At 40.7% G+C, this 24476-nt stretch overlaps 1 protein-coding gene across 1 annotated transcript in view; it reads left to right on the top strand.

Moving 5' to 3' along the window:
• LOC126263283 (alpha-catulin) overlaps positions 1 to 24476 on the top strand; it is a 417508-nt gene that overhangs the window by 284341 nt on the left and 108691 nt on the right. Inside the window, exon 3 of the mRNA XM_049960368.1 lies at positions 19017 to 19582. Within this exon, the coding sequence (XP_049816325.1) occupies positions 19017 to 19582 (566 nt within the window). The remainder of the gene's footprint in view (positions 1 to 19016; positions 19583 to 24476) is intronic.

Genomic DNA, 24476 nt, shown 5'->3' with positions numbered 1-24476 from the left:
TTGGTTTGTTGGGCTCTCAACTACGCGGTTATCACCGCCCGTACAAATTCCCAACCTTTGCTCAGACCAATCTCGATGATGAAATGAAGAGGACAACACAAACACACAGTTATCTCGAGGCAGATGAAAATCCCTGACCCCCTCCCTTTTCGGGATTCGAACCCGGGACCCCGTGCTCGGGAAGCGAGAACGCGACCGCGAGACCACTATTTCTCGACCGTTCCAGTCTCTAACACTTAAATCTTTCTCCGTGCGAACTACGATTTCTCTTATATTATTATGATGTCTTTTCTTCCTATGTAGGTGTGCATCAACAAAATATTTTCACACTCTGGAGACAAAGTTGATGATCGAAATTTCATGAGAAGATCGTGCCGCAACGAAAATAGCCTTTCCTTTAATGGTTGCCACTCTAATTCGCATATCATATCCGTGGCACTCTCTTCCCTATTCCGCAATAATACAAAACGAGCTGCCATTTTTTGAACTTTGTCGATGTTCTCCGTCAAATCTACTTGATGCAGATCCCGCACAGCATAGTGTAAGCAGTCTCTTTAGCAGCCCCGTAACATTTTCTAAGTGTTCTGCCAGTAAATCGCAGTATTTGGTTTGTTTTCCCCACATTATCTATGTGATCTTTCCAGTTTAAGTTATTCGTAATGGTAATCCCTACTGATTTAGTTGAGTTCACAGCATTCAGATTAGTATGATCTATCATGCAACCGTAATTTAGCGGATTCCTTTTAGTACTCGTGTGAATGACTTCACACATTTCATTATTAACAATCTATTGCCACTTACCGCACCATATAGACATCTTGTCTAAATCGTTTTGCAATTGGTATCGATCATCTGATGACTTGACAAGACGGTGAATGAAAGCTTCATCTGCAAGCAGTCTTAAGAGGGCTGCTCAGAGTGTCTCCTAAATATTTTATGTACATCAGGAGAAGGCTTATAACACTTCCTTGGGGAACGCCATATCTGCTTATATTTTACTCGATGATTTTCTATTAATTACTACGAACTGTGACCTTTCTGTCACGGAATCACAAATCGAGTAACATAACTGAGACGATACTGAGGCACGCAATTTGATTATAAATCACTTGTGAGGTACGGTGTCAAAAGCCTTGTGGAATTCAAAAATTATGGAATCAATTTGACATCCCCTGTCGATAGCACTCACTACTTCCTGAGAACAACGAGCTAGTTGAGTTTCACAAGAACGATATTTTCTGTCTCCTTATTGACTGTTTGTCAATAAATCGTTCTGTTCGAGGTAACCCGTAATGTTCGAACACAGTATATGTTCCAAAATCCTACTGAAATCGCGTTAGCGATATGGGTCTGTAATTTAGCGCGGATTACTCTGATTTTCTTTTTTCGGTGTTGGTGTGACTTGTTCAACTTTCCTGTCTTTAGATACAGATCTTCCGACGAGCGAGCAGTTGCACATGACTTCTAACGAGATATTCTATCAGCACACTCTGAAAGGAACTTGACTGGTATACTGTCTGAACTGGAGGCGTTGCCTTTATTAAATGATTTAACCTACTTCGCTGCACCCAGGATATCTACTTCTAAGTTATCCTTGTTGGCAGTTGTTCTTGATTCGAATTCTGGAATATTTACTATATATTGTTAGTGAAGGAATTTCAGATAACTGTGTTTACTATGTTTTAGTGTCACTGTCATCTGCAATATCACCATTGTTATCGCGCAGTGAGGGTACTGATTGTGTCTTTCTGTTACTGTACTTTACATAGGACCAAACTGTCGTTGAATTTTTTGCCAGATTTCGAGAAACAGTTACGTTATGGAAACTATTAAAAGCATCTCGCATTAATGTTCGCGGTAGGTTTCGAGCTTCTATAAAACTGTCAATCTCGGGGTTTTGCGTTCTTTGGAATTTGGCGACCTTTTTTCGTTGCTTCTGCAACAGTGTTCCGACGTGCTTTTGCACCTTTGGAGATCCGCACCATCTCTTATTGGGTTATTGGGTATATCTCTCTCACTTGGCGTCAATACTATTTCTTTGAATTCAAACCACATCTGATCTACACTTACATAGATTGGTCTGCATTTTTAAATGAATGTCATTTGCGTTTATTTTTGGTGGTTTTTGAGGTTACAGTATTCAGTCTCGCTACAACAATCTTGTGGTCACTAATCTCTGTATCTGTTATGCTGCTTCATATTTGCTCAGGTTTATTTATTACAAAGAGGTAAAATATGCTTTCGCAACCACTTACACTTATAGTGGGGTCCTGGACTAACTGTACAAAATAATTTTCTGAGAAAGCATTCAGAGCTATTTTGGATGACGGTTTATGCCTACAACCGATTTTAAACATGTATTTTCGCTAACATGCCACCAACTGTAATTGTAAGAGTGGTGGACCTATTTGAAATGAGACTTAAGTTTTCTTCGAACTGTTCAGTAGCTGTATCAATTAAGTCGGAGAGTCGGTAAATGGAATCAATTATTAATTTATTCCGGTTGTCAAGTATAACCTGTACCCGTACTAACACATAGAAACTATCTACTTCGGCTTCACCACAAGGTAAACTACTTCTGACAGCAATAAACATTCCACCACCAACAGTGTTTAATTTATCCTTTCTGAACACGGTTTGGTCCTTTGTAAATGGTTTTAATGAACATCTACATCTTTGTCTATAATCTAAAATCAACTGTGAAATTCGTGGCAGAGAGCGCTTCCAGCAGTACCATGCATTAGGGCCTCATCTTTTTCAGCAAGCATATGGAAGAATGATCGCTTAAATGCCTCTGTGCCCACTTTAATTAGTCTCGTCTTATCCTTGCGGTCGCTACAGAGGCAGCATGTAGGAAGTTTTGGTACATTCCTAGATTCAACACTTAATGCTGGTTCCTGAAAATTTTTACATATACTTAACACAGTATAGTTGGCGACTATCTTTCAAGCGTCTGCAACTTCAGGTTTTTGGAGATGTCAGAAACGCTCTACAGTGAGGTTAAAAAGAAGCGTATGAGCATTCGTGTTGCCCCTTTTTTGCATACGTTTGCATACTTTCGATATCCCGTGTTACCAATCTGCTATGCGTCTCACACACTTTGGTAGTGTTCTAGGATGGTTCACTTGAGTGTTTTGGGAGCAACGTCCTTTCTAGGATTTTCCTAGTATCTCTTCAGTCACTGACATCTGCCAACCGCATTGCCTAACCTGAGCCTGTGTGATCTTCCATCTCATATCCCTACAAATTTTTACACCCAAATTTTTATATGAGTTGCCTGATTCCAGTTAGCGTTCATTGATATTGCATTCGTAGAATGCTATGCGTTTTTTCGTTTTCTGGAGTGTACAGTTTTAAACTTCTGAGCATTTAAAGCGAGTTACCAGTCTGGCCACCCCTATGAATACTTATCAAGTTCTGACTAGTTCAACTTTTTCATAAAGTATTTCATTGTAGATAACAGCATCATCTGCGAAACGTCTGAGCTTACTAATAATATTGTCTGCTATGTCATTAGTATGCAACATGAACAGCAAGGATCCCAAAACCTTCTTTGGGGTAGTGTGGCTGACTGCATACTGACACAGCATGCATTGTGGCACATCTCCTTGTGTAAACAGTTATGTTCAACCAAGTCTAATTTATGACTTTTAATGTAAACAAACCATCAATCTGAGCTCTGACCCACTATCAAAAATGGTTCAAATGGCTCTGAGCACTATGCGACTTAACTTCTGAGGTCATCAGTCGCCTAGAACTTAGAATTAATTAAACCTAACTAACATAAGGACATCACACACATCCATGACCGAGGCATGATTCGAACCTGCGACCGTAGCGGTCGCTCGGTTCCAGACTGCAGCGCCTAGAACCGCACGACCACTGACCCACTATCGTAACAGGCTGTATATTTAGCCGTACCTTAATTAGTATAATTTGTGTGTGTGTGTGTGTGTGTGTGTGTACGTACGCCTCGCACAGCCAGATCAACAGCCCATCGTTTACAAAAGGACTGCTACAGACGGCTCTTGTATCGCAGGCTGCATCTTGCCACCTTAAAAGACGCCACTACGTTTGCAGTAGTGAGGAGTGAACGAGCTACATGGTCGACACAGCCATTTTATCTGAAACTTTACTCAACCATTGACCAGACGTTTTCAATTGGTGAGAGATCTGGAGAATGTGCCGACCAGGGCAGCAGTCGAACATTTTCTGTATCCAGAAAGGCCCGTACAGGACCTGCAACATGCGGTCGTGCATTATCCTGCTGAAATGTAGGGTTTCGCAGGGATCGAATGAAGGGTAGAGCCACGGGTCGTAACACTTCTGAAATGTAACGTCCACTGTTCAAAGTGCCGTCAATGCGAACAAGAGGTGATCGAGACGTGTAACCAGTGGGACCCCATACCATCACGCCGGGTGATACGCCAGTATGGCGATGACGAATACGCGCTTCCAATAGGCGTTCACCGCGATGTCGCCAAACACGGATACGACCATCATGATGCTGTAAACAGAACCTGGATTCATTAGACAAAATGACGTTTTGCCACTCGTGCACCCAAGTTCGTCGTTGAGTACACCATCTCAGGCGCTCCTGTCTGTGATGCAGCGTCAAGAATAACCGCAGCCATGGTCTCCGAGTTGATAGTCCGTGCTGCTGCCAACGTCGTCGAACTGTTCGTGCAGATGGTTGTTGTCTTGCAAACGTCCCCATCTGTCGACTCAGGGATCGAGACATGGCTGCACGATCCGTTACAGCCATGCGGATAAGATGCCTGTCATCTCGACTGATAGTGAGACGAGGCTGTTGGGATCCAGCACGGCGTTCCGTATTACTCTCCTGAACCCACGATTCCATATTTTGCTAACAGTCATTGGATCTCGACCAACGCGAGCAGCAATTTCGCGATACAATAAACCGCAATCGCGATCGGCTACAATCCGATCTTTATCAAAGTCGAAAGCGTGATTGTACGCATTTCTCCTCCTTACACGAGGCATCATAACAACGTTTCACCAGGCAACGCTGGTCAACTGCTGTTTGTGTATGAGAAATCGGTTGGAAACTTTCCTCATGTCAGCACGTTGTAGGTGACGCCACCGGCGCCAACCTTGTGTGAATGCTCTGAAAAGCTAATCATTTGCATATCACAGCATCTTCTGCCTGTCGGTTAAATTTCGCGGCTGTAGCACGTCATCTTCGTGGTGTAGCAATTTTAATGGCCAGTAGTGTATTTTCCACAGTATGAAACTGTTGACTACGGCAACATCCACCAGGAAATAAAATATTCTGTGCCACCATTTCACAGCATATCTTTCTTGTAGTTAGTCAGACTTATCGGCGCCACCCAATATGTTGTATCCTGCCACAGCTTTAGGACAGGGAATCTCTGTACTAGTACAATCCTTGTATTACCTCTTCACCATTGTTATTTCTCTTGGGTCATGAATAGAGGACAGAAAAGTGAATGGACGGTTATCCATCCACTTTTGTCTCAAATTGATATTCTCCTCTCCACAGTTTCAAGTTTTCTTCCATAATTCAGGGTAAATCTTCCCTATTGATCATCATTGTTCCACATGCACACACACCCTTCTTCAAAAGTATTGACATCAATTTCACAGTGGTGAAGAATCTTTCAAAAGCAACTATACTAGACAGGTGTATGGGACTGGCTATTATGGATGCTATGATAGTTGTAAAATGACCACAGGTGTTTTTGTGACGACTCTTTTTAATGTAGCGTTTAGAAAATATCATTGTCAGAATCAGTCCAGTGAACAAACACCATACAGTGTACTGAGTCAACTTAAGTCTCATCTAATGATGATATTTTCGAAACGTGTCATTAAATAACTGGTCATAAAATACCTATAACTATTTTACTATTATCACAGCGTCAATAATAGCTGTTCCCATACTCCTATCTAGTATCAATATGGGCGCACACCTCATTGGCGATTTTACATCGCAAATGCAACTACATTATTTTTTGTTGCGTACTTTCTTCGTTTTATCTACCACAACCCTTCGACCGAATGTCATGTTACTGTTTGTTTTACGCTTGCCTGTATAAACATCGAAGTTTAATATGTATCCAGTTATGAATCTGCCAAGCACCTCACAGTTTAGCCTCGTTTCACTGGTTTTATTGGCATGTATTGATCATCATCCTTTGAAGGGAATTGTCGATTAATCTTTTGATGTAGATGAGTAGTTCTCAAAATTGTTCTTACAGTTCTGCAAGAGATTTTCAATCAGTGGCTGCAGTTAATGCAGTTTGTCAAATTTCCATGAATTGTTATTGCAATGAATATTCCTTACAATCTTCTTAAATCTTTCGCTTGTCATTACATCAACGATTGGATCTACTTCTAATGTATGGTCCGAATTCAAAAAATTAGTGAGAGCAGAAGTTGGTGAACGTCCATCTAAGAAGATATCCTATAAAAGCTTTCATTTGTTGAGTAGTTGCGTCCAGCCAGAGCTTTAAGGGCTTCTACTAGCTTGATTTTGTTTTGCTTTCAAGTTTGTCTTGTTTGCAATGAGAGTGAGACTATCATTCCTTTCTTCCTAGAGAGTTGTTCTTCAGTCGTCAAAGTAAGAACAATCTCCCTTCCATTCTTCTTCACTTCCACTTTCACTGCCCAACGTATCGCTGATGGCATATTTGGGAAGCACAAATGATTCAGCGTCAAGTTCACCAACAAAAGCGTGTTGCTCAACAGAAAGATCATTCGAATCCCCTGTGAATGCTTCATCTAAAACATTCAGTTCATCGACAGCACCTTAATCTCCTTCAGTTTTCGAATCACTTTCGCAGGTAACGTAAATAATAAACGTCTTCACAGTGTTTAGGATTGTTGAGATCTAGAGAATGAGCCATCTCAAAGAAAAGGAATGCAAATAAAAAATCTACTTAGTCAGAAATGTCACATAAATGTAGCAAAATAGATAAAACTTCGTTGTAGAGATCTGAAAACACGTGCTACCTAGAAGGCGGTGGAAAGGATACTTTACCAACACAGTCAAACATTGCAGATGATGTGCACAAGTAATGTAAATAAAACACATTTTACAACAAACAGGAACCACCAAATACTGTGTAACGTATCCCTCTTCCCTAGGGCAGCCATACAGCCATACGATGGTTTGTAGAAGGGAGGGGTTGGGGGGGGGGGGGGGGGGGGGTAGGGCGGGTTAGACGTAGGGGCATGGAGTATTTTTAATGGCGACTTGTATGTAGCCATAAAAACTTTCAGTTCCGCGCCTTTAAAAACGTGCGTAATACCGACCTTGAAATCATTTCCTAAACCACAGCTGACCACAGTATATTTTTCTCTTTTTCCTGAGAGTTACGAGCTGGCGGGGCCGCACCCCTTGCTCCCAGGTATGAGCGCCCTTGTTCCTTTCGGGCAGATAATAAAGTGAAAAAAAATAATTACATCGAACCAAAATTATGCAATGCGTGAACAACAATTTGCCTCGCCAAAGATAGTCACAAATGCGATGGCGTGATGCGGTTACTATTCGAAAACATCAGCAAGTAATCAGTTATCTTGTTATATTGTATCACCTTAATTGTTATTTTGCAGATCATTGCTTATTTTCTTCCTTTTGGTGTATCAGGCACTGGTGGCTACAGTACATCATCATTGTTTGAAAACATTTTGACCGCGCAAATAAAAACTGGCTTACATTATATTGACTTCCATGTAAAAAGTGATAAGTATTACTTCGGGCTTCGTTAAAAAGAATAGGCAGGTTCAACTTTTTAAAAATGTAGTATTTAAATTACACGATCCAATAAGGTATCGGTCGTTCTGCCTTCAAAAAATGTGTGCACAATTCCTCTGCATTTCTGCAGCGTACAACTGACACAATAAAAGTAAAACGTTGTTTCTAAAATGTTTTCATGCCCATTATAATTATCCGGGCTGTTATGCCGTGGTCGGTTGATGAATTCTGAGGTGATTCCCAACGTTTCGTCTCCGACTGCGGGAGACATCTTCAAGGGGGTCCGTAGCTTGATGGAAGGTCCAACACACACACTGGCTCGCTACTGACTGCCGCTAAATTCCGTGTCCGCGCGCCCCCGCGCCGCGGCGTGACGTCACGTGTTTTGAAAACGTCAGTGCAATTGGCCGCTGTCCGTCGCCGTCGATCGCCGTTGCCATCACCCAGTAGTGGACGAGTGGTACACATCTTCTTTAACACCGGCATCCATATACCGTTTAATTTGACGCCTTCCTCCTTTAGGTTGAAATTATTTGGGTGTTTAGCGATTTCGATTGCCTCCCTGTAGAGCCTTTCGTAGTATCCGCTCGTGGCCGCTAGTACTTGCGTCTCCTCGAAACGAATATTGTGGTTCCCTGGCTGGAAAGCATGCTCCGCAACAGCTGATCGTTCCGTTTCTCCTACAATTTCCCTTGTGCTCTTCCAAACGTTTAGAAACAGTTCTTTTGGTGGTACCCACATAAACATCACCACAGCTGCATGGGATCCTATACACTCCAGATTTTTCCAATGGTTTGCGAGCGTCCTTGGCAGGCCTAAGGTATTCCTGTACCTTCCTGGTGGGCTTGTAAATTGCGGTAATATTCCGCTTCGTCAAGATCCTCCCTATTCTTTCCGTTACATTTTTAACAAACGGCAGGAAAACCTTAGATTTTGCAGTAGCCTGTACGTCAGTATGATTTCTGCGTGGCTGCCTCAACACACGTTTTATTTCGGCGGACGAATATCCGTTCTTCGTTAGTGCATTGTGGAGATGTTCCATCTCAGCGTCGAGCAACTCAGGTTCACAAATATTTCTAGCTCTGTCCGCTAACGTCTTGATAGCACCCCGCTTCTGTTGTGGGTGGTGGTTCGAATCCCGGTGCAAATAACGGTCCGTGTGCGTGGGTTTGCGGTACACTGAGTGGCCCAAACTACCATTTTCGTTTCTAAACACAAGCACATCGAGGAAATGTAGTTTGCCGTCTACCTCCTCCTCCATTGTAAACTGAATTCTTGAGTTTATACTGTTCAGATGTTCGTGGAACCGGCTTAGTTCCTCCCTACCATGTCTCCACAACACAAACGTGTCATCCACGTATCGGAACCATACATTTGGTTTCTTGCTGGCAGTACCTAAGGCCTGTTCTTCGAATTTCTCCATAAAGAAGTTTGCAATTACGGGACTTAGGGGGCTTCCCATAGCCACGCCATCCGTTTGCTCATAAAACTGTTCATTCCACTTGAAGTATGTGGTCGTCAAACAACACTTAAACAGCTCTAAGATATCGGCAGGAAAAATTCGATCCAGCTGTTCCAATACATCATTAAGTGGAACCATGGTAAACAGCGATACCACATCGAAGCTGACCAATATGTCCTCCGGCTGGACCACTATGCCATTCAATCTGCTGATGAAATGTGTCGAATTCTTTATATACGAGTCCGAACGGCCCACATGTGGTTTTAACAGCGTAGTCAAACACTTGGCTAACGAGTAGGTGGGCGAACCAATGGCACCTAGTATCGGTCTTAAATAAACATTTTCTTTATGAATTTTGGGCAATCCATAAAGCCTCGGTGGTAGCGCAACCGAACTGCAGAGACCTTTCTGTACACTCTCTTCAATGGAGGACTTTTTTATTAACCGCGACACAGTTCTGAGAACGTTGTTAGTGGGGTCATTATTCAGCTTCCTATATGCTTGCGGATCCAGTAGATCCGTAATTTTTCTCTGATAGTCGGCCACATCCATAACCACCGTTGCGCTTCCTTTGTCAGCTGGGAGAACCAAAATACTATCGTCGTCATTCAGGAGTTTTAAAGCTCTTCTCTCACCCACAGTTATATTACTTTTCGGCGGTTTTGCATTGGCTAATATTCTCACTGTTTCTATACGGATTTCTTCAGCTGTTACAGAATCCATTATAATGGACATGAAAGTTTACACTTTAGTATCTAAAATGTTTCTTACAATGAATGCACACACATTTACAATATGACAGTTATTACTCAATAAATTATAGAGCTCTATCACACGTACCTCCTACAGGTTTGTAGGCATTATCTGAAGTGAGTTACAAGAGGAGGAATGCCTCGCTTTGTTTCACAAAAAATTGAATGAGGTTTACAGATTTTCTTTAACAGTTCTCATATACACTGTCTTTGAAATACGACCAATATTCATTCTCTAGTCTTTTACGTTGTAAACATATTCTGTGACATGGTTCTCATGCAGGTTAATTATTTCAGCGTAAGAATTTTAAAAAATGAATATATTTCAACGGTAATTAGATAGAAATCTAAAGTATTTACCTCAGACTAAAGCAGTGATAAGAAAACTTCAAAAGCCACGCTAACAGCAGTCAGAGACTCCTTTACTGACAACACTCGGCGAAACAATGCCTCTACGAGATCGTACAGCCTAACAGCGGGAACTTCCGGTTAGAAATACTGTATTGTATTGTACTGTACTGTACTGTATTGTACTGTATTGTATTGTTCACTATGTGGCAGCGCCTTAAGCTGGGTTTACACTAGCAAGTCGCTTGCAGAAGTTATTGCTACAAGTTATTGTTAGCCGCTTGCATCTTTCTGTACACAGCAGCGCAAGAATTAAGCAAGATTCTTCCGCAAGTTCTTTGGCAAGAAACTTGCGTCAATTTGCTGATACTGTTTACAAATGCTTTGAGTAGCACTACTAGTGTCAGCCGAAGTATAAAATGACAAGTAGGCGGGTGGGATATGCTGCAGCTCTTGTAATTGTAATGAAAAACATGAAAAACAGAAGTATTTCGGTTAGAGAGTGGATACTGAGAAGATCGCAGAATGGTGCCTATAATAACCTTTTGCAAGAACTTAGTATCAAGAGCATGGATACTTTTGAAAACTAATGCAGAATGCTCTCAAATCATCTGGAGTGTTTGATGACGTTAATAGCGCCCGTCATATCAGAACGAGACACAAACTTACGTACTGCTATTTCAGCAAAGCAACGTTTGCTAGTCACTCTAAGATTTATAGCTACAGATGAGCTACGAATAAAATAGGCCTTTTCATTTATTTATGTGAAACATACAATTAAAAAAAAGTTTGAATTTTGAAATCTTTTCTTTGTAGGAGACTCATACAAGTCACTAATGTACTTGTTTCATATTCCCGTCAGCACGATTTCTCTGATCGTACCCGATGTATGTAGAGCCATTTTTGACGTCTTGAAAAGGGAAAATTATTTGAAGGTATGTGAAAACACAACAGTGAAATTAAATTTTTATTGAATAAACTGCATTTTACAGAACGATATGATTATAAATTTTTTTTCCTAAGCTCACAAAATGGAAAGTGACAAGCTAATTAAATAGAACATGTAATAATTACACATCGTCTTTTTCTTGACTCCTAAAACTACAAGCAAGTGGATGCAGGTGGCAAAGGGGTTGTGTCTTCAAGTCATGCTAGTTTTTCTGTGTATTTGTTTCACAGATGTGTCGAATATCCACGAGATTTCATTTAATGCGCTCATCTTCTTCACTTCATCCTTAAAAGTCCCGGTTATGCACGTTCCATAATTCGGGGTAGCTCTCCACAGCTTCAATAAAATGTTCTGTATCCTGGCTTCATCCATTCCCGTTTCTCCTCCATTTCTGAAATTTGTTTGCATATAATACGTAAGATGGTTGTATAAAATTAAGTCACCACATTAAGTAAAATGTTAAACATGAGTGTTATGCAGAAGACATACTTACTATAACTTGCGCTTCCCACTTTGAAGGAAATAGAAATAAATCCTAAAAGCTGCAAGTTACTTGCAGATACTTCTTGCGTGGTGTTCACACTGGACGCGGAAAACGTGCAGCAAGTCACTTCCGCAATAAATTGCTACGGTTGCAAGTCGACTTGGCGATATGTTTACACTTGCAAGTCGCGCGGCAAGTCACTCCGCGCAAGTAAATTGCTGCAATAACTTGCTAGTGTAAACCGAGCATTACGGAGGTGGGAACAGAGTATTAAAAACGGAGTCCTTGAAGTGGAAAGCATGTTTGTATTAGAAATGGATTCCTTGAAGTTGAAAGCAGGTTTCCGTTGCCTCACGAAAAGGTGAGCTATGAGCAATTTTTAATCGTCTACACTGCAGAACAAATCTCTTCTACTGCAGGCTCTATGCTTTGCAAATGGTTCAAATGGCTCTGAGCACTATGGGACTTAAATTCTGAGGTCATCAGCCCCCTATAACTTAGAACTACTTAAACCTAACTAACCTAAGGACATCACACACATCCATGCCCGAGGCAGGATTCGAACCTGCGATCGTAGCGGTCGCGTGGTTCCAGACTGTAGCGCCTAGAACCGCTCGGACACACCAGCCGCCTCTATGATTCGCATATTTTGAAAGGTGGTGGTAGGGGCGCCAAAACAAGACAAAAAATGTCCAATAAGAATAGGCTGTAAAGTGCGTATCTCAAAAGCTATGAGCACTTGTTCATCTTCGCTGCTGTGAAACACGTCTTCTACTGAACAAGTAGTCACAGTCTTAAGATAAGCATTTTAGAGCCCGTGTATACTTCACATTTTTGCGTCGAATGCTCGTTCTTGTGACACCCCTGAATATCGACGATATCTCCTGGATCATCTGTACTGGGTACATTATAACGTTATTAGAGCTGTGAACGTTTGTTGCTGTTACGGCTCTTAAATTAATTGCGTGGCGTATATTCTTCTCAAATTTTGCTTTTCAAAGGCTTTATTTTTGTGAATTGCTATTTCGTGGGCGTTAAGCGAATGCAATGTACTATTCACTTGTGTAAACAAATAATAATAATAATAAACCCCGTGGAGGCCCGGGAAAAGAATAGGCCTCCGGTATGTTCTGCCAGTCGTAAAAGGCGACGAAAAGAACAAACCACTAATAGAGCTAACCCCCCTTTTAGTGTGATTAGTTGGTTCAGGACAGAACTAAAGAAGCATCGGACAAGCGCCGTCATGGTCGGGGACGACGCTTGAACCCTACGCCCGCCCACAATGGTAACGACACTGCTAGCCAACTGGAAAATGATTTAAATCCAAATAGAGGTGTTTTGCAGGATATGCTTCCTGCATCCACCCTATAAGGAAAACAAAGACAGATGATGAGATGGTCATATGAAGTTAATCGACACCTCATGTTCTGTTATTACCAAACAACAACTGGATACAGATCACAAGTATACACAACATTTATTACCAGATACCCAGAATTAAAATTTTTAACAGAACAACGACTAGCTGATCAGATCCGTGTAATAATCAAAAATAACAGGATACCCCAGTCAGAATTAGAAAACATCAAACAACAAGTACAACAAATACTGGAACAAAATAATGTGCAATCAGAAGAAGAAGAAAATACAGTAATGGACTCAAACATCCCAGAGCAAACAAACAAAGAACAACACACATCAATTAAACAATCAGAGGAAAACGAAATCTTAAGACAGCCACCAGAACAAGCACAAATAGAACACGAAGTGACACACATGTTAGATATAGAAGGATAATTTCAGCTGATATATATAGAATACAAAGACACAAATACAGACATTAGACCATTCTTGCATAGACCGCCAAATAACGCACAAGTCGAAACAACAATAAAAACTATCAACACAATCATACGCAACAAAATAAATGAAAACACAACAATGGAAGAGTTACAACTACTGGTTTATATAGGAGCACTCACTACACTAAATATACACACTAGGCAGAGATCAGAAGCAACCAACACACACAAGAAACCCACAAAACCAGCATGACAGCACAGGCTACAGAGCAGAATAGAAAAAACTGAGAATCGACATTGAACAGCTAACACAATTTATAAGAAATGAAAAGTCAGAAAAAAAACGAAAAAGGTTAGGTAAAATCTCACAACAAGAAGCGATAGAGCAATTAGATGAAAAGAAGCAGAAATTACAAGCATTGGCCAAACGACTTAGAAGATACAAAAAATGTAAAAATAGAAGGAAACAAACCAAACATTCAACACAAACCAAAAGAAATTTTACCAGACAATAGATAACACACACATTAAAATAGACAATCCACCAAACATAACAGACATGGAACACTTCTGGAGCAACATATGGTCAAACCCAGTACAACATAACAGGCATGCACGGTGGATACAAGCAGAAACAGACACATGCAAGATGATACCACAAATGCCTGAAGTGATAATTTTGCAACATGAAGTCACCAAAGCAATTAATTCTACTCACAATTGGAAAGCCCTTGGAAAAGATAAAATAGCAAATTTCTGGCTAAAGAAGTTCACCTCAACATATTCACACCTAACTAAATTATTTAACAGTTACAATGCAGACCCATACACATTCCCTGATACACTTACACAAGGAATAACTGATCTGAAACCTAAAGATCAAGTAGACATAGCAAGCCCAGCTAAATATCGCCCCATAACATGCCTACCAACAATATACAAAATATTAACTTCAGTCATTACACAGAAATTAATGACACATACAACACAGAACAAAATTATAAATGAAGAACAAAAAGTATGTTGCATAGGAGCACGAGGATGTAAAGAGCAACTGATAATAGATGCAGAGGTGACATATCAAGCTAAAACTAAACAAAGGTCGCTACACTACACATACATTGATTACCAAAAAGCTTTTGATAGCGTACCCCACTCATGGTTACTACAAATATTGGAAATATACAAAGTAGGTCCTAAATTGATACAGTTCCTAAACATAGTAATGAAAAATTGGAAAATCACACTTAATATGCAAACAAATTCAGATAATATCACATCACAGCCAATACAGATTAAGTGTGGAATATACCAAGGAGACTCATTAAGTCCTTTCTGGTTGTGCCTTGCTCTGAACCCACTATCCAACATGCTAAATAATACAAACAATGGATACAATATTACTGGAACATACCCACACAAAATCACACATTTGCTATACATGGATGATCTAAAACTAGTGGCAGCAACAAATCAACAACTCAACCAATTACTAAAGATAACAGAAGTATTCAGCAATGATATAAATATGGCTTTTGGAACAGACAAATGTAAGAAAAATAGCATAGTCAAGGGAAATCACACTAAACAAGATTACATATTGGATAACCACAGCGACTGCATAGAAGTGATGGAAAAAACAGATGCCTATAAATATCTAGGATACAGACAAAAAATAGGAATAGATAACACAAATATTAAAGAAGAACTAAAAGAAAAATATAGACAAAGACTAACAAAAATACTGAAAACAGAATTGACAGCAAGAAACAAGACAAAAGCTATAAATACTTATGCTATACCAATATTGACCTACTCATTTGGAGTAATGAAATGGAGTAACACAGACCTATAAGCACTCAACACACTTACACGATCACAGTGCCACAAATATAGAATACATCACATACATTCAGCAACAGAAAGATTCAAATTAAGCAGACAGGAAGGAGGAAGGGGATTTATCGACATGAAAAACCTACATTATGGACAGGTAGACAATTTAAGAAAATTATTTACAAAACGACCACAAACTAGCAAAATACACAAAGCAGTCACTCATATATATACATCAGCTACACCACTATAATTTCATAACCACCTCTACAACCCTTTAGATCACATAACATCAACAGATACGAAGAAAGTAAATTGGAAAAAGAAAACACTACATGGCAAGCACCCGTATCATCTAACACAGTCACACATCGATCAAGACGCATCCAACACATGGCTAAGAAAAGGCAATATATACAGTGAGACGGAAGGATTCACGATTGCAATACAGGATCAAACAATAAACACCATATATTACAGCAAGCATATTATTACAGATCCCAATACCATAACAGATAAATGCAGACTTTGCAAACAACAAATAGAATCAGTAGATCACATCACAAGCGGATGTACAATACTAGCAAATACAGAATACCCCAGAAGACATGACAATGTAGCAAAAATAATACATCAACAGCTTGCCTTACAACATACACTAATAAAACAACACGTTCCCACATACAAGTATGCACCACAAAATGTACTGGAGAATGATGAATACAAATTATATGGAACAGAACCATTATAACAGATAAAACAACACCACATAACAAACCTGACATCATACTCACCAATAAAAAGAAGAAATTAACACAACTAATCGAAATATCCATACCCAATACAACAAATATACAAAAGAAAACAGGAGAAAAAATTGAAAAATACATCCAACTGGATGAGGAAGTCAAGGACATGTGGCATCAGGATAAAGTTGACATTATACCAATTATAGTATCAACTACAGGAGTCATACCACACAATATCCACCAGTACATCAATGCGATACAGCTACATCCAAACGTATATATACAACTACAGAAATCCGTAATTATTGATACATGTTCAATTACCCGAAAGTTCCTAAATGCAATATAACATATACCGTACAGTTGAAAGGAAGTCACGCTTGATCAAGGTCCGCATCACTTTCCATTTTTGACCAGACATAACGTCTGAGAAAAGAAAGAAAATAATAATAATAATAATAATAATAATAATAGCCGGCCTTGGTGGCCGAGCGGTTCTAGGCACTTCAGTCCAGAACCGCGCGACTTCTACGGTCGTAGGTTCGAATCCTGCCTCGGGCATGGATGTGTGTGATATCCTTAGGTTAGTTAGATTAAAGTAGTTCTAAGTTCTAGGGAACTGATGACCTCTGATGTTAAGTCCCATAGTGCTCAGAGCCATTGAACCAATAATAATAATAATAATAATAATAATTTTTATTATTATTATTATTATTATCTTCTTTCCTTTCTCAGACGTTATGTCTGGTCAAAAATGGAAAGTGACGCGGACCTTGATCAAGCGGGACTTCCTTTTAACTGTATGGTATATGTTACATTGCATTTGGGAACTTTCGGGTAATTGAACATGTATCAACAATTACAGATTTCTGTAGTTGTATATATACGTTTGGATGTAGCTGTATTGCGTTGATGTACTGGTGGATATTGTGTGGTATGACTCCTGTAGTTGATAGTATAATTGGTATAATGTCAACTTTATCCTGATGCCACATGTCCTTGACTTCCTCAGCCAGTTGGATGTATTTTTCAATTTTTTCTCCTGTTTTCTTTTGTATATTTGTTGTATTGGGTATGGATATTTCGATTAGTTGTGTTAATTTCTTCTTTTTATTGGTGAGTATGATGTCAGGTTTGTTATGTGGTGTTGTTTTATCTGTTATAATGATTCTGTTCCAGTATAATTTGTATTCATCATTCTCCAGTACATTTTGTGGTGCATTCTTGTATGTAGGAACGTGCTGTTTTATAAGTTTATGTTGTAAGGCAAGCTGTAATTGTATTAGTTTTGCTACATTGTCATGTCTTCTGGGGTATTCTGTATTTGCTAGTATTGTACATCCGCTTGTGGTGTGATCTACCGTTTCTATTTGTTGTTTGCAAAGTCTGCATTTATCTGTTGTGGTATTGGGATCTGTAATAATATGCTTGCTGTAATATCTGGTGTTTATTGTTTGATCCTGTATTGCAATCATGAAACCCTCAGTCTCACTGTATATATTGCCTTTTCTTAGCCATGTGTTGGATGCGTCTTGATCGATGTGTGGCTGTGTTAGATTATACGGGTGCTTGCCATGTAGTCTTTTCTTTTTCCAGTTTACTTTCTTCGTATCTGTTGATGTTATGTGATCCAAAGGGTTGTAGAAGTGGTTATGAAATTGCAGTGGTGTAGCCGATGTATTTATATGAGTGATTGCTTTGTGTATTTTGCTAGTTTCTGCTCGTTATTATTATTATTATTATTATTATTGCATTCCTCAGAAGCTGAGTACGACACTCGTCGAAAGGTCGCAGTATATTAACCTTAGCAACACCAAGGCATTTTCCATAATGCACATTACCAAGAGGGGTGTACTTTATACTCACCCTTAAAAAAATTAAAAAAACAAAACAAAATTCGTTAATTGTTGATTTCATTCACAACATACTTTTTAAAGAGGTATTGTTGTGTAAGTATGGCCCAGACCGTGAAAGTACCTTGTATCACACTCTTAGCAAAAATGGTTCAAATGGCTCTAAGCACTATGGGACTTAACATCTGAGGTCATCAGTCCCCCAGACTTAGAACTGCCTAAACCTAACTAACCTAAGGACATCATACACGTCCATGCCCGAGGCAGGATTCGAGCCTGCGCCCATAGCAGCAGCGCGGTTCCGGGCTGAAGCGCCTAGAACCGCTCGGTTACAACGGCCGGCCACTCTTAGCAATATCCCACATTTTCTGTAACGTGTGTTACCAAGCTTGGAGTACTTCATTACCATAAAAATTTTAAAAAATACAAATTTGATTAATTGTTGTTGACGTTTAGTCCAAACATACTATTTAAAGAGATACTGATGTGAACCAGCTAAATGTGAACATAATTTTCATTGTAGGATACGACAATTGCTACTAAACTTAAATGTTAGCGTTAAGTTTAACTGTAAAATTTAAAACATTTATAGAATGTGGTAGAATAAATCGTTAAAAGCAATAAATATGTTTTCAGAATTTTAAAATATAAGGTAACTGACTAGTTTACAACTTTTTCAAAAGAGGAACACGACGTACCCCCCCCCCCCCTCCCTCTCTCTACTCTTCGAATTGCGAGGGTTCTCGCTGCTTTCTGCCTGGAAGCCCGTGAACTTTCACCTTTACATTAAATTTTCTTATATTTTATGGTAATTTCTTCATTATTATTATTGAAATGGTACACATCTGGTGGCACTTTAGAAATGGGGGATGAAGACAAATTACATGTGGAGGAGAGGGGGAGACAAAAGACAGCAACAATCTCTGAACTCCCCAGAAGTGAAACCTGGATCCGCGCCCGCTACGATGCCGACTCGTTAAGGACCCGAACCGACGGATCAATGACGGAGTTGTGTTATTTGAACTGCTACGGTGTTGCAGGAGCGGCGATCGAGAAGCTGTGCGAGGCGGCGGTATTGGAGGACTCGCTGGCGGACCGCGGCGCCGTGGTGCGGGCGGCGCGCGGGCTGCTGGCGTCGGTGACCCGGGTGCTGCTGCTGGCCGACGTGGTGGTGGTCAAGCAGCTGCTGCTCGCCAAGGACAAGGTGGCGCGCAGCCTCGGCCGCCTCGAGGGCGTCACCAACTTCACTGAGTTCGTCAAGGCGTTCAGCCAGTTCGGCGCCGAGATGGTGGAGCTGGCGCACCTCACCGGCGACCGCCAGAACGACCTCAAGGACGAGAGGCGGCGCGCGCAGATGGCGGCCGCGCGCCAGGTGCTCGAGCGCTCCACCATGATGCTGCTCACCTCGTCCAAGGCGTGCCTGCGGCACCCCGACTGCCCTTCGGCGCGCGAGAACCGTGACACCGTCTTCTGCCAGATGCGCCGCGCCATGGACCTCATCCACTACGTCGTCAAGGACGGCGTGCTCGACTCGGCGGCGCAGCTGGCGCGGGCCGGCGCAGCTGCCTCCGGCGCCTCGCCCGTGGGGCCACCCGTTCCCTCCGAGGTGAGCACTCGGCTGTCTCTAACTTGCACTGGGGGCGCTTTTTTGTGAAGTGAAGTGCGGTAAACACTGAGAAATGCAAGGGAAAGGAGGAAAAAGAAGAGGAGGATGGATTGGAGGATACTAAAATGTGAAGGCTGCAGATATCATTTTACAATGTTGGAATTTTTGTGATTTTCCAGAGATTCTTGTTTGTCTTGCAGACCATTTGGCGCCCTCTGCAAGTGGTGCCCAGAGCACGATAGATACCCCCCTCGGCCCCTTGCCCGCCCCATTCGGTATGCCACTGTAGCCAGAGACAGAGACTTTCTCCACTCGGCGACTGGGTGTTGTGTTGTGTTGTCTTGTCTTCATCATTATTTCACCTTCACCTTCACCGACACACGAGTCACCGAAGTGGTGTCTTCTGGGACTTACACCACATGAAGAGTCTATGTGACGGGAGGCCTTTGCCGCAGATACATTTACACTATTGGCCATTAAAATTGCTACACCAAGAAGAAATGCAGATGATAAACGGGTATTCATTGGACAAATATATTATACTAGAACTGACATGTGATTACATTTTCACGCAATTTGGGTCCATAGATCCTGAAAAATCAGTACCGAGAACAACCACCTCTGGCCGTAACAACGGCCTTGATACCCCTGGGCATTGAGTCAAACAGAGATTGGATGGCATGTACAGGTACAGCTGCCCATACAGCTTCAACACGATTCCACAGTTCATCAAGAGTAGTGACTGGCGTATTGTGACGAGCCAGTTGCTCGGCCACCATTGACCAGATGTTTTCAATTGGTGAGAGATCTGGAGAATGTGTTGGCCAGGGCAGCAGTCGGACATTTTCTGTATCCAGAGAGGCCCGTACAGGACCTGCAACATGTGGTCGTGCATTATGCTGCTGAAATGTAGGGTTTCGCAGGGATCAAATGAAGGGTAGAGCCACGGGTCGTAACACATCTGAAATGTAACGTCCACTGTTCAAAGTGCTGTCAATGCGAACAAGAGGTGACCGAGACGCGTAACAGATGGCACCCCATATCATCACGACGGATGATACGCCAGTATGGTGATGACGAATACACGCTTCCAGTGTGCATTCACCATGATGTCACCAAACACGGATGCGACCATCTTGATCCTGTAAACAGAACCTGGATTCATCTGAGAAAATGACGTTTTGCCATTTGTGCACCCAGGTCCGTCCTTGAGTATACCGTCGCAGGCGCTCCTGTCTGTGATGCAGCGTCAAGGGTAACCGCAGCCATGGTCTCCGAGCTGATAGTCCATGCTGCTGCAAACGTCGTCGAACTGTTCGTGCAGATGGTTCGGGGATCGAGACGTGGCTGCATGATCTGTTACAGCCATGCGAATAAGATCCCTGTCATCTCGACTGCTAGTGATACGAGGCCATTTGGATCCAGCACAGCATTCCGTATTACCCTCCTGAACCCACCGATTCCATATTCTGCTAACAGTCATTGGATCTCGATCAACGCGAGCAGCAATGTCACGATACGATAAACCGCAATCGCAATAGGCTACAATCTGATCTTTATCAAAGTCGGAAACATGATGGTACGCATTTCACCTCCTTAAACAAGGCATCACAACAACGTTTCACGAGGCAACAACTGCTGTTTGTGTATGAGAAATCGGTTGGAAACTTTCCTCATGTCAGCACGTTGTAGTTGTCACCACTGGCGCCAACCTTGTGTGAATGCTCTGAAAAGCTAATCATTTGCATATCACAGCATCTTCTTCCTGTCGGTTAAATTTCATGTCTGTAGCACATCATCTTCGTGATATTGAAATTTTAATCGCCAGTAGTGTACATTTACAGTTTTCAAAACTGCTGACTCTAATCTTAGAATAATCCAGACAAGTCTGAAATTGAAGTAAGGGTGAGACATTTAATATTGTTTTGGGAAATATCTGGAAAACAACAAATCAGATTAACAACAGAGGCTATAATAGTTGAAACTTCTTGGTGGATTAAAACCGTGTGCCAGACTGAGACTAGAACTCGAGACCGTAGCCTTTTGGCGGGCCAGTGTTCTACCGACTAAGCTACCCTAGCACACCTCACAATCCATCATCACAGCTTTACTTCTGCCACTATGTCGTCTCAAAATCTTCCAAACTTTACAGAACATCTGCGAAATTTACGGGAGGACTCCTGTGAAGTTTGGAAGGTAGGAGATGAGGTACTTGCAGAAGTACAGTTATTGGCATGGGTTTTGAGTTGTGCTTGGGTAGCTCAGTTAGTACAGCACTTGCCTGTGAAAGGCAAAGGTCCCGAATTCGAGTTTCGATATGGCATACAGTTTTAATATGCCAGGGAGTCTCATATCAGTGCACCCTCCACTGCAGAGTGAAAAATATTTTCTAATTCTGTAATAAAAGTTGTTTGTCTTGAAGGCAGACATCCAATTTGACACCTATCTTGACTCCCCTGCCCCACCCCCAGGGAGTGGAAGGGGGTGAACTTTGAAATCTTAAACAGGAACCCCTATTTTTTATTGCAAGTACAAATCCTGTGGGAAAAAATCCGTAATTTTTGTATTCGACATTTTTTAGTTTTGGTTACCTGATCAGTCGATGCAGGAGGCATCTATAATTTTGTATTGTGGTCTTGTTTTGGAAACCAATTCATTTCACAAGATCACTATGTAAACACATTTAGTGGATCCAGTAACTGTGTTTACATAGTGATTTTGGAAAATGAATTGGTTTTCAGAAAAAGGCTAGTTCTGTTTTGATGTGTTGTAGATGGAGCTGTAGTCAACAAAATTCAAAATGGGTTACAAACCATTGAAAAATAGTAATATCTCAAGAAATACATGTCAGATTAGGATCCAAGGAGGTTAGAAAGGCAGTTTTACCAAAAGCTGTAATAAAAATTTTTTAGTATTACAGCAAAACAACTTGATTCTCCAGAACATGATACACTACTTTGTTGACATTATTGATGTGATTTGTTTCACAGATACTGCTGAACTGGGAATCAGTTGAAACAATAAATCGATAAACAAACCCCTAGATGCAGGCACTCTCATTGTGCTAAGTGAAGCAAATACATCAGAAGTATAAAGACATATTTTGTATCTGTTTTTTTCGTTTGTTATGACTTTTCATTAACTATCAATAAAACAGTGGAAAACAATTTACGAACCAGTGCACATGCAGAATTGAAGATATCCCTTAGAGATGTTATGTAATGAAATTGAAATTGCTGCTATACGAGTTTTAGTGTTTAATCGTCCTTAATAACAGCAACAAACCACAAAACAACTTATAACGTAAGAGTCCTAAATCTTCACTACACTGTATTACAATGCAGAGTAACAGTGACCACTGATAGTATATGGATATAAGTACAAAATTTGTATATCTGAAAATATGATAACTAACAATATAATAAAATAAATTAAAAATATTATGTAATTTTTCTGAAGATGACAATCTAGCCAAAATGGATTCATTGCAATAAAACAATAAAATCCTATTGCAGCAATTTGGATTTCATTACATAATGGAAAACAAATTGCATTATTGTTCCAAGCGATGTGACTTGCAACCTTGTATTGTTTTGTGTTTTGAACTGTATCATAAGGCAGCTAGCTTTTTCAGAAGTCAGAGCAGACCTCTCTGGAGGCTGTGGCTGGGGATTTCATAAGTGACAGGCAAGTGTTCATCAGAGACAAGGGTATCGTCAGGAGTGCCCCATGGAAGCGTGATAGGACCACTGTTATTCTCTGTTTACATAAATGATTTGGCAGATGGGTTGGCAGCAATCTGTGGTTATTTGCTGATGATGCTGTGTTGTATGATAAGGTGTTGAAGTTGAGTGACTATAGGAGGATACAAAGTGACTTAGACCAAATTTCTAGTTGTGGTGGTGAATGGCAGCTACTTCTAAATGTAGATAAAAAAAATAAGTTAATGAAGATGAATAGGAAAATGAACAAGTAATATTCAGATACAGCATTAGTAGTGTCCTGCTTGACACGGTCACATTGTTTAAATATCTGGGCGTGATGTTGCAAAGCGATATGAAATGGAACGAGTTTGTGAGCATTGTGGTTGGGAAAGTGAATGGTTGACTTCATTTTCTCAGCAGAATTCTAGGAAGGTGTGATTCATACGTAAAGGAGATCGCATCTAGGATGCCTATTGTTGAGTACTGCTTGAGAGTTTGGCATCTGTACCAGTTCAGATTAAAGGAAGACATCAAAGCAATTTAGAGGCGGACTGCTTGTGATTTGCTACTGGTAGGTTCAAACAACTCATAACTTTTACAGGCATGTTTCAGGAATTCAAATGGGCATCCCTGAGGAGACGGTACAATTCTTTTTGAGGAATGCTGCTGAGAAAATTTAGAGAACCGGCATTTGAAACTAACTGCAGAACGATTCTACTGTCTCCAACATGCAATGCATGTAAGGACCACAAAAAGAAGATACAAGAAATTAGAGCTCATGCAGAGTTATAAAGACAGTTGTTTTTCCTTTACTCTATCTGCAAGTGGAAGAGGAAAGGAAATGACTAGTAGTGGTACAGGGTACCCTGCACCATGTGCCGTATGGTGGATTGTGTAGTATTTATGTAGTTGTAGATGTAGATGAGGTTTTCAGTTAGTTAAATTTAGTAAAAAATTTATGTTATTTCAGCATTGGTATGTTGATTGTTAAAATCATGTTTTTCACAGGAGTGTTTTTTATTATTATTATTAATACTGGGTTTTGGTCCAGAACTGCTTAAAAATTTTCACAACTGCCAATATTAAATTTTAAAATTATCATTGCATGTATTGTTTCAAATTTAAATGATCATTGTTCTGATGTTCACTTGGTACTCATTAACAAAAATATTCATTTGGTGGGTGCTTCA

Source organism: Schistocerca nitens, chromosome 6 (assembly GCF_023898315.1).
Source record: "Schistocerca nitens isolate TAMUIC-IGC-003100 chromosome 6, iqSchNite1.1, whole genome shotgun sequence".
In the NCBI taxonomy this organism is placed as follows: Eukaryota; Metazoa; Arthropoda; class Insecta; order Orthoptera; family Acrididae; genus Schistocerca; species Schistocerca nitens.
Note: the sequence above shows the minus strand (reverse complement) of the source record. Positions and strands in the feature narration are given on the sequence as shown.